Raw genomic sequence first — 11,709 nt, forward strand, 5'->3', positions numbered from 1 at the left:
GAGAGAGGCTGTCTTTCATGATGGTCCTGTTGTGTTACTGCCTCTCAATCCTTTCATGATGTCTGGTCTTTCATTTGGCAACATTAATGCGAAATTGCTTGAAATATGGTTTTAATGTGAGGTAAATGGCTCTTTTAAAAGCTGCAAATGTGGTTAAAATATGAATTTGGACTTGGTTGGGGTTTTTTTTTGGCATCTACCATATTTGCATTATGATGCAGGGCTTCGTTTTTCAGAATCTCATTTCACCAAACATGAGTGTTAGGACACATTTGATTGAGTATGGGTGTGCGTGTGTGTTTGTGTGTGCTTGTGTGTGCTCGTGTGCAACCAAGAGAGATGTAACCTCAGCTTTAAAGGTGAGCTTTAGATCTGCGGGGGAAATTCTCAGCAGACAGACAAACAGGAGTGTGGCTCATATCCTGCAGAGCCTTCACTAGTCATTTGTGCATTGGTCTTTTGCTTCCAGCTGTTCTCTCCTCTTCCCTGCCTCCATCCCTCTCTGTGTTCCCAATGTCATATTTCACCCCAAGTTACATCGTGTCCTCCTAACTCCAATGTCAGTGCTCCCTACGGGATTCATCCAACGCCCCGCTCCCCGCAGCACTTCGATCAAACAGCCATCCGTGCAGCTTTACAGCTGAGACGTCGACGCATGTTGGCCATTGTTTTATTAATACTAGTTGCAGGTAAATAAACACCATATCGTGTACAGGATGGGTTTTTTTCTGGGGTTTTTGGTAAACTGAAGATGCATAAAATATTTTTAAAGTTCCCTCCTGATTCTTTTTCTTACCTCGTTCACCTGTCTGTTCCGGGGAAAGGCAAAAAGGCAAGAGTTGGTATGAATCCAAAGTGGCAAAGGCAAAACTGTGTCTTGAATGAGACTAGATTTGTGTGACTCTGTGGAGTGTGGATGCTTGTAAACAGCGGTTAAATTTCCTTGATGAACGTGGCAGATCTGAGACAGACATCAATCCTCAGCTTCAGCCTGTTATCTTCTTTGAGAAAGGCAGTCCAGCCAGGAATATAATCAGTAACATTAACATAAAGCAATTCAAGCTCTTTTAATTGCATTATATTAAACAAATTAGATCACTCATCCAAGTGCAAAGTGCTTTCTTGTATGATATTAATTACTAAAAAAGGAGCTGTGACAAAAGTTAAGGATGATAAATAATGTCAGAGCTGAGATTTCGGTGCTTGGCTGTCTGTTATTTATCCTCATTAAGACTTCCATCTAGGCATCGGGGCTTTAATGTGGAACATTAATATTCATATATGCTAAGTGTTTACAGTCACTCTCTGAAGAGGCATGACACATTTAGACCTGTCTCATCTTGTGCAGATAAGGCTCTCCTCTCCACGGTGATGGAGGGCGCTTAGTTTTGACCCGCAGTGTGAGAGTTTAGGTTGTGCTGAATGGGTTGAAAGACCCTGACTCCACTTGTACCTTCCCGCAGAGGAGAAGCGTCTCCTCGTCAGGCTCATGTTCAGCACTTCAGCGATGCTCATGTAGAGGCATGTATAAACACTCTATGTCTGTCAAATAACAGCTCTACAAAAAAATGTCAGAAGGAAAAACACTTTTGAGTTTTGGAGTCTTTTTTGAAATTTTATATCTGTTTTTTGTTTTTTTGTTTTTTTAAAGTTTGCATCCACCTACATTGGTGTATTCAGAAGATATACAGAGGATGGGACTATGCTGTAGATTGAAGGTACTCAATTAAAATTAAATAGGTATAACACCTACAGAGCAGCCTGTCTAGTGGCTATTGGTGGCTGTAAATAGTGAAGATAGAAGGTCAAAGAGAGGGCAGCTAAAGACGTCACCTTTACAGCACGTGGAATTTTCAGCCATGAGGACATCGAGGTGAAATGTAAGTATTCTTATCACCTTAAACATCAGACTTGAATCTGAGTTCATGTCACTTACAGCATTAACTATCCCAACGGTTCACTTCTATATTTTCCGTAAATCTGGAATTACTGCCAAGATTTCTTAAAGCTGATAGGAACAAAACCATAACTCAAATAACGAGTTGTTGCTGCCAAGGTATGAAGAAGAGCACCTCTGAACCTTAAAACAGAGCAGCAGAAAAACAGGAAACTAAGAGTACAATTTGCAACCAATAATTGGACAACAGAAGACTGGAAAAGATTTTCCTTTTTCTGATGAGTCTGTCTGCTTTGACATTCAGATGATAGGCTCCGCATTTGAGCGTCATTTAAATGCCACGGTGTGCCTGAGTATCGTTGCTGACCGTGTCCATCCATTTATGACTTGGATACTTGAAAGTTTTTAATGTTGAAGTCAGTATTATGTTTACAAGTAAGCCCCTATCAGCCAGAAGCTCAGGCTGTTTGAGAGTGTGAATGTCTATAAGATTTATTTATTTATTCCATACCCTTCCCAAGGCTCACGTTCTGTTGTTGTTGTGTTTTTATACCTTTTTTAAAGCATAAACTACAAGCCAGAATGGGCTCAAATGTGAATGTGAACACATTTTCATCTTATCACTGAAAGTGTACACTTTACAGGAAGTGAAATGCCAGCCACATCTCCAGGGTTGAGTGGGGCATGCACACAAACACAAGTGCATGGTACTTAGATCAAGGTCGCACTCAAACCACACTGAATTACAAACACTTATTTCTGTGTGTTCCCGTAGCAGCAGAAATCTCTTATGGTGCTAGAAGGTGCTGGCAAGCTAAGAGATGACTTCTGTCACCTCTACAGAAACTGTTTTTGTGAAATTTTAGTTGTCTCTCTCTTTCATTCTTTCATTCCCCGGCACCTCTCGCAGTGAAGCTAGTGGCAGCAGACTGAACTGTTTCTGCAGTGTTGGCCTTTGTCATATGTCACACTCTGACCTTTTCTTTCGCACGTTTCTTGTCTTAGAAAAGTAACACGTCTAGACTTTGTCTGTGTGTCTTTGTGTCGTTCTGGATTGTTGTGTGGAAAAAATGGGCGTAATACAAGTGCATCATTTTTAAGGCACAGGCAGCATCGATGAGGGGGATTAATAATAATTTAGGACAAGTTTTAAAAATAGAAGAGACTGTTGAATCTTGTCACATTTCCTGATGTAAGGAAGATGAGTGTGGAGCCCCTTTTCTGCTTCCCTGTCATCACTGAGTGTTTGTTGAGTGGGTACTCTGCAAGAGAGGCAAACAGTTTGTTCGATGGGTTGAGACAACAACCCTGTGCAGGAGGGCCTTTCCTGTCCTTCCTGGACCAAAATTTAAGCATTAACTTCATTTTTAGTGAAACATAACTACATGTCCTCGTGAATGTGCCCTTAATTTACTGCTTTGTCTTTCTTGAACTATAACAACATACAAAAAATATTTAGCCACCTACAGCAGCTTTTATGGCATCCCAATCTACATTCATAGGCAAATTTGGATGTGACCCCCCCTCCTCCTCTTCGATCTGTAACAGCTTCCCAATTCTGGGACACCATCCTGCTGGATTTTTTTGAAATTTTCACGATGGCCTGGCTTGCATTCGCCATTCTAGCCCCTTCCAAAGATGTTCGGTGCAGTTGCACAAGAGTCTGTGTGGGGCAGTAAAGTTCATCTTCACCACCACACTCATTCAACCATGCCTTTAAGGATTTTGCTTTGTGCACTGGGGCACACACTGTGTTCCAAATTCCAAATAACTCGGGAGTGACACCACTCCCAATTTAGCATGTTCCAGAAAAAGGAAGTAAAAGTAGGATTATAAAATCCTATATAAAAATAGGATCATAATACTTGTTTCTTTTTATACTTTTAATTTAAAAACTGCTGCAGCACATTATGGATGGAGGCTGGTCAGTGCGCTGTTTATTGCTTATTTAGGCAGTCATAAATACACAACGCTGGCAGTGCAGATGAACAGTTTTATAGTTTTATGACTGTTCAGTGCCGCCATCTTGGATTGTTAACTCGGGGTTGCTGGGTCTTTTCCGACTTTCCTGGTGGGAAATCCGAGTCGAAGGGGAATTCCAGATTTCAGCTCTGACTGAGAACTCAGAAATTCCAACTTCCAGCTTTTTTAGGAACACACCAACAGTCATACTGAGACAGAGAAGGGTAAACTGTTCTCATGAAGTTAGATACACAGAATTGTTTCGAATATCGTAGTAAGGCGTCAGGTAAGACCTGTTGGCAACCACAACAGAAAAATGTGAATTCCCTAACAGGTTTGTAAGTGGCAGCTCTGTGAGATCATTCATAAAGGTCTAAACAGATGTCAGTGAATCTCTGATTACTGCGGTTTATTAGTGAAACCGTGCTTTGAAACTGCTTTGTTCGGTAGCACATGATCACCTGCAGTTTGCATGGAAGATACCAACTGGTCTCAGTTTCATTACCACATCGTGCGTGGTAGTGAGAGTCTGAAAAGTGTGAGAATGCTTGCCTTCAAAGTGAAAGTTGCAGCTTTTGGCATGTGTTGGTTGTAGTGGTGAGGCACAACTTTTACTCTGAAGACAAAAACTTTCTCTGTTTTTGGTGTAATACCCACTTTGCAGCCAATCACCTGGGAACAGCGAGCAGTCTCCAGGAAACACTTGCCAGCCAATCTCAGATTACACATTTTTCCCTAGCAACTGCAGGCCTGTGTGACTGAACTAAGGGGCCCCGACCAACCCCAGCCTGTCCATACAGTGTATATCAGCTCTGTCAACTGTATCATACCATCAAAAACATACACCAGCTTTTGTTTTAACTATACAGTTTCCCTTCATTTCTCCACTTTTTTTCCTACAGTTTGTTCAGTATAATATGTTTGGTTTTCCTGCGTCAAGGATATCACCGACAAAAGCTTATTTTTTATTCTGCAAAATTATCACAGCAAGAGTGAAGGCGATTCATTTTTGTTAAAATAAATGAGTCACCTTCCAAAGGCAATTTCTGCTTTACTGTAATCTTGGTTAAATAGTTGGAAATATTGCAGCTGCTCGTAGCTCACCTCTCCTCACGATGCTGTTTTTCTTGTTATTGGTTTGAAATAATTTGATGTTTTCTTTTCTGCTTCTGCGAACCCCTCTAATGTCATTTTCCTGGTTTTCTGAAAGACACTGTGGAAGTTTCCTCTGACCCTCCATCCTCAGTTAAATTCTTGATCTATTTTTATTTCTTTTTTTCACACTGTGTGCCTTCACTTTCTTTAATGCCTCAGAATGAGATGAAAGCCCAGTGCAATTAGGCTTCTTATCGTTTTAATTAGGAAAGCCATTCGGCCATATCTGCCTCAGACGCCATAACACATAATGGCGGAGAGTCTCTGATGCCTGAAGTAGTGATTGTGTGCGTGTGTGTGCGTACGCATGTGTTGTGTGTGAGTACATACAGTACGCATGTGTGTATATTTGTGTGTGTAAATGTACGTCCTAGTAACACAGTTCCCAACAATCCCGCTCCCGCCCTTCTTTCCTCTTTTATCAGTCTGTGTTCTCCAATCGCTATTCCCACTTGTGCGTCTCTCCAAACATGTTGTTCTATCCCTCGTTACTTCCTTCCCCTCAAAGAGACAAGGTCAAAGAGTCCTGTATAAGTACTTCAAACTCAATTCAACTATGTTGTCTGAGCGTTCCTTTTCAAACCCTTTTGTCAGCGTTTGCTTCGTTAATGCAGCTTTTCTTCCTTGACGCTACAGCTAGATGTACTGATTTTATTGTATGTTTTTATCTGTTTCAATTTGCGCGCACACACACGCCCACGCAGGATACACAAACAGTTTATCAGTGTGCACGTAAACTGCTCATTTCTCCATATCTGTTTGCATAAGATGAGAGAGCTACATGGCTGAAACCAAATCATTTTTTTCTTCTTCTTTTGCCCCTCATCTTAAAGAGGGGGAACTGTAACTACCCTGATAGTGGTGTTAACACCAAACCAGCTCCTCTGCTCGCCTCTCTACTTTCTCCCCCTCTCCCTCCATCCTCCCTTTCCTCCCTCCTGTTACCCTGGCCTATCAGTGCGGAGCAGTGGTCTGTGAAGAAATTCCCAATATCTAAATTTACACACTGTATCAATCTTGTTTAATAGACTGGAAAGCTTATAGCCGCCGTGGCAAGCCGGCAGAGAGGGCAGCGGTGATAAATTGTCGGTGTGCAGGCGACAGCCGCCCGTGATGTATAATGAAATATTTATGATTTATCCCAGCTAATAAACTGAAATGAAGTGCATGATGTATGGGAACAGATGGGCCCTCTATTGATGCTGAGGTGGAGAGGCAAGAGGGGGGAAGAGGAGACAGGAAGAGAGGTGGAGAGAAGGAAACAGAAGATGTGATGAGAGATGTTTGAGAGGTAGTTGGAAAAAAAATGAAGCATAAAAATAGAATTGAAAACGTAAGAAAACATAGTTTGTTTGTGTTTGTGTGGCACTGGAGCTGGAGAAGCTGAAAACATGGACGTATAGGTAAGACGGATGGAGGGATACGGGGTTAGCAGTACAGACTAAATGATGGAATAGAGGACAGGTGGAAGATGGCAGTAAAAACAGACCACCATCAAAATGTAATCCCTCTCCTACAATGCTTCGTGCTGATTCCAGGTGAGGCAGGTGCAGTTGCTTTCTTTTATTGACTCCATATTTTTCAGCTACAGTCTGCAAACACGCACAGCTTTACCTTAAATGTTCTTAACTGAGCAACACTGAGGTTTTTTGCAATGCTGAGGGGTGCTGTGTAAAGCTTACAAGTGCAACTATGTCCCTCAGAATTGTTCAGCATTTTGGGGAATAAACGTCCAACCATGCCTTTAAGGATTTTGCTTTGTGCACTTTTTTACTGAGAGTTAAACTGCTGACACAATTTTAATCAATATGAAGCTCCAGCAAGCAACCAGTTACTTTAACAGGAACAAAAGGAAAGGCTAACGTGTGATATCATGTGCAGTAACATCATATGTAATTTGTGTGGCATCTTAAGGATAGGTTTATACTAACTTGCAAGCTGTGTACACAGATGCTGTGGAGACTGAATGACTGGTGTCCAAGTTGTGTTTTTCCTAAGTCTCGGGTGCAGAGTACACCGGAAAGACACATGTGTAGCGGGTATATCGTAGTATAGTATGCACAGAAATGTAACACAAAAAAGCAATCACATGCAGGTTTTCAAGGCATGGCTGTATTACCTCTTTGTGATCAAATGTACCTGTAGATTCTTCCCTAACAACCTGTGGATGTTGGAGGGTTCGCTGACCAAGCCCTGTGTGACTGAGGCGTTTGAAATTGGTTTCACAACAACTGCCAGCAACCACTTGCCAACCAGATGGAAACTACAGTTTTTTCCATACCAACCCTGGTAGCTGCCAAGGTGTTCCCAGCCAAGTGTGACTAGGACACTAAACACATGAAAAGTAAATTAAAGATTTCTATGGCCATCATAATAATGTCCTTATAGAGAATTCTTTTGGTCATAATAATTATGTAGTGAAAATCTGAGCTCATGACATCCTCAGGACAAAGTGCTGAATCTGTTTATAAGCACCTCTAAAACACACTAATGAATATGCTAATAGAAAAAATACGAATAAAATCAAGAGTGTAGGATTTTTACAGAGCATTTACTGAGAGGACTGTTTCTTGGCAGAAAGTAGAAAATTCCCAGAGTTTCTGTTTGCTTAGAAACTCCACAGGGGCAGTTTTGAAATTATGAGATATTCAAGTAGTCACGTCAGCCAGTAGTGTGTTTAATGGAGGGCTGAGTGTATACATGGGTCTTTGTGTCTTTGGTTTGGAAGAGCAAACCAAAGACAGACGAGGAAAAGAGGCCAGGAGCCCAAGGAGAGAGAGAAATAACCCAGATGGCAGTCCTGTATGCACTTTGCTCTCTGCTCAGCCCAGATCTTGCTGGTTCATGCAAACAAGCTTCCCAACTCCACCTACCAACTTCCTGGATAGAGAAAAAACCCAGCTGAGCATGATGATAACTGGAAGATGTGAAAAGTTGTCATAGTAAATGTGTGAAAAAGAGTCAGATTTTCTAACATCACAGCTGGCTTTAAGACGTAAAGGTTCACTTTGCATATTTGAACAGTCCCTGACCTTCGCTGACCTTTTAACCTATTCATCCAACCTTAACTGCTATGCATCACTTCATCACAGTGTCTCACACACTTGCGTCCACTCTCTGTTTCAGCTGTGGACAGCCCCAATGTAATTCTGCTAAAGAATATATTCCTGATCCTTATTTTCAGGCTTCCTCTCCTTCCCTCCTCCGTCCATTTTTCTCTCCCTAATCTCTCCCCACTGATCCATACTGACCCATTTCCCCAGCTCGTCATACACGAGCGCAGCTGCGCCCCTCATCCCACATACTGTACTCGCCTTCCCCCACACCTGTCCCCCAGAAACTTATGTATGAGTGTGCGTGGGTCTGTGGAGGATGTATGTCTGGAGGATGGGGCAACTTAAACACTCATCCATCCACTGTTATCTGACTTTGTGTCTCAAACACACACGCTCTCTTACACACAGATACAAGTTTACATACCCTACATTCCCTATTCTTAGCTATAAAAAAATATTACTTAATTTTTTTAATTGAGTTCATTATCAGCCTTGTTTTTAGGTATATATATTGTAATTGGGCTTAATAACTATAGAAATGGTGTTCCAGAAAATTATGACTGTAATTTTCCCCGTGTTTCCCTTACATCACATTGTCCTTCTTGTATGGGCCTGTCTGTATTCTAGGAGACACCGCTGTGTATAAAGACGGCGTATATTGGATCATGGGTCGCACCAGTGTCGACATCATCAAGAGTGGTGGCTACAAGATCAGCGCACTTGATGTGGAGCGTCACCTTCTGGCTCATCCAGACATCACGGGTAAGTGGAATGAAGTAATGTCACCGCTGTAAGACACATGTAATTAAAGCCCTGAACCAGCACCTCAACCATTTGATCACTGTTAATATCCAGCAGTTATGTGCTGAAGGTAACTCATCAAAAATGAGTTTGGTGTCCTTTTGCTGTAGAGAAAGACAAAAATAAAGGAGTAGCTGAATTTTACCTGCAGCTTGTCTGATTTTTTGTCATATTTAACCTTGTAGATGTTGCTGTGATTGGAGCCCCAGATGCCACGTGGGGTCAAAAAGTCACTGCTGTAGTGCAGCTGAAGAGGGGCAAGAGCATGACTTTGCCAGAATTGAAGACCTGGGCAAGGTACTGTGACTTTCAGCTGAATAACCTTTGCTTTGTGCACTGTTTTTGGAGCTTTCTAATTAATTTTGTCTCTTATTATGCACATACCAACTGGTGTTGTGGTTTATTCACCTAGCAAGTGAGCAAGCTCCGGTGAGGAGATACTGACACCTTTGAGCTTGAGTCAAGAAGGCATCCGGTTTAAAAAGTCGGCCAAATCAAACATGTTAGGCAGACAAAAGTAAGCATTATGTGCATAAAATCCATCCACTCTCTTACCCACTTATTCAATTCAGGTCACCGGGGGGACTGGAGCCTATCTCAGCTGTCACAGGGTGAAAGTCACTGTGTGTATACCTGCTTTTATTTTGATATCCAGCAAATACATTGCTGTTGACAGGCTACACATAGGGATATTTTCCACATTTTTGCATGAACCTGTACTATTCTATCAGGCTATGCTGATATTAACATCCACACTGTGTGAAAATGCATGCTGTATTTTCTTTCAGGCAAATATGTGAACTGTCAGAAAAGTTTAAGGTGGCTCTGCTTTTGCAGGAATGGACTCTGTTCACCAGATAAACACGTCCAAGTGGAAGCAGACTTTATTAAAACAGGGACTTTGCATTGTGAATGATATTGTAACACAAAGACACTGCAGTATTACAGAGAGAACCCCAGTCATATGAGAAAAAACATGGATTTATTGCTTTAAACTGGTGTTTCAACTGGTGTTGGACTTTAAACAGCAAAGCTTTGATTTTTCTTTAAGCAAAGTGTTGCTTTTGAAAAAACAGAGATGTAACACCACTAGCCACTGGACCACCTGCCACCTTTAAAAGTGCTTTGCAGCCCAGGGGGACTCCAAGCTCATACCACCAGTGGAGATTGTGACCTGAATAACTTACAACTAATCCATCATCCTGAATCCACAAAAACAAACTCCAAAAAGAGCATCGTATCCCATTATTATTACAGGACCGTGTTTTTGTTAAGTCTTCTTAAGCTGATTTAAAAGGACAATCTTCACAGCTCTTTGTCAGTTCTGCTCAGTGCTGGGGAAACTACTTTGAAGGCATAGCTTTGCAATTAACCTATTACTTCATACTAGAAGTAATTGATCTAAAATAAAACTACCCACTGAATAAATCTAGTTTTATAAAGCTGCTTTGAAGAAATAGTTCAAATAAAAAATATATAAAATATAAAACAAAAAGTAACATTGTAGCAATAAAATCCTCCTAATCGGGCCTTCTCAGCTGAGGTAGTCAGTGTTATGCATTTGTGTGGCAGTAAAGGTAAAAAATCCTTCATTTAAATAGAGAAAAGAATTGAGCTGCTTGAATCACTCCTAAACTAAAAAAAGAAGAATGGTTAGCATGTTAAATGTTAACGTTCATGACAGTACAATTAGGAGCAAACTCAACAAGTATGGCACTGAGTCAACCATGAAAGTCTGCTAGAGTCAAATGTGAGGCCATCTGTCTGACAGCTTGGCCCATCCTGAGTCATGCAACAGGACAGGGATCCGGGCTCAGCAGCAAATCTGCAACAGAATGACTGAAAAGATCAAAGAAAGCATTGCAATGGTCCAACGTCCATGCTTCGCCCTGGTTTAAATACTGGGGTGGGAACTTAAGAGAGCTGTGCATGAATGAACGCTCACTGACCTCAATAAACTGAAGCAGCATTGTAAAGATGAGGGCTATGAGTTCTCCCACAATAATGTGAGAGGCTGATAAAGTCATACAGAAAACCATTGCTTCAGGTTATTGCACTTTGTTTTTGCTAAATAAATAATGACATGGTGTAATATGTCATGCTTTGTTCTTCATCTGACATTGTCATTGCCTAATTTCAGGACCTGGAAAGGGCTGGATTTTTTTTCGTTATGTCTTGATTTGTAAGCCTTTAGAACCGAAAGCTAAACTACTAGTTCAATTTTATGTAGTTTAGTGGACCAAATGGAGGCACCTAATTCTGACTGTGTGGGTCTCTGAGCAGCACACACATCCCCAGTGACTGGCCTTCAAGTCCCCAGATCAATAGCAAAGGATGTGAGAGAAAGAAAGGCCAGAGATGGACTAATGAGGGAGATGAAAAAGAAGAAGAAGATGTGGGGGAAGCAAACAAATGATTATTACAGAGGACTTTGTCCTGCTACCTAACAGTTTGTTTTTTTCACCTCGCTTCCTAAATGTCAGCTGAGTTTATTTTGTCTGCTAGAGACGGTTACTGGTGACATTCACCCTCCACATTGCAGTGACACAAACAGTCTTTTTTTTTTATCTCCTCCGGTCTGTTTTCATAAAAAATCTGCTCTCACTCTCTTTTACACCCTTTTCTTCACTTTCCAACCATCTGTTTTTGTCCTCCACACTTTCTACAACCCACCAGTGTCATTTATTTACATCACTGAATTCTTGTAGAGCGCAGTGTGTGTGTGAGTGTGTGTACTGCTGTGAGCTCCATATGGTGTATGGATGTTAGATCCCACTGCTATCGCCTGCTGGTCCAGTATGGTAGATTACAACTACTGCCTGTGACTCAGGTTAACAC

The 11,709-nt window shown here is 41.4% G+C and overlaps 1 protein-coding gene across 3 annotated transcripts in view; it reads left to right on the forward strand.

The window, feature by feature from the left end:
* The window catches only part of acsf3 (acyl-CoA synthetase family member 3), a 34,582-nt gene that overhangs the window by 21,348 nt on the left and 1,525 nt on the right, over positions 1-11,709 (forward strand). For 2 of the 3 annotated variants that reach the window (XM_005724239.1, XM_005724240.1), the window contains exons 8-9: positions 8,698-8,832; positions 9,057-9,168. In XM_005724239.1, the coding sequence (XP_005724296.1) occupies positions 8,698-8,832; positions 9,057-9,168 (247 nt within the window). Of the gene's footprint in view, positions 1-8,697; positions 8,833-9,056; positions 9,169-9,283; positions 9,349-11,709 lie in introns of those variants that run through there. The other variant, XM_005724241.1, reaches the window with a different exon arrangement.

Source organism: Pundamilia nyererei, unplaced genomic scaffold (assembly GCF_000239375.1).
Source record: "Pundamilia nyererei isolate P.nyererei 1_Seehausen unplaced genomic scaffold, PunNye1.0 scaffold00011, whole genome shotgun sequence".
In the NCBI taxonomy this organism is placed as follows: Eukaryota; Metazoa; Chordata; class Actinopteri; order Cichliformes; family Cichlidae; genus Pundamilia; species Pundamilia nyererei.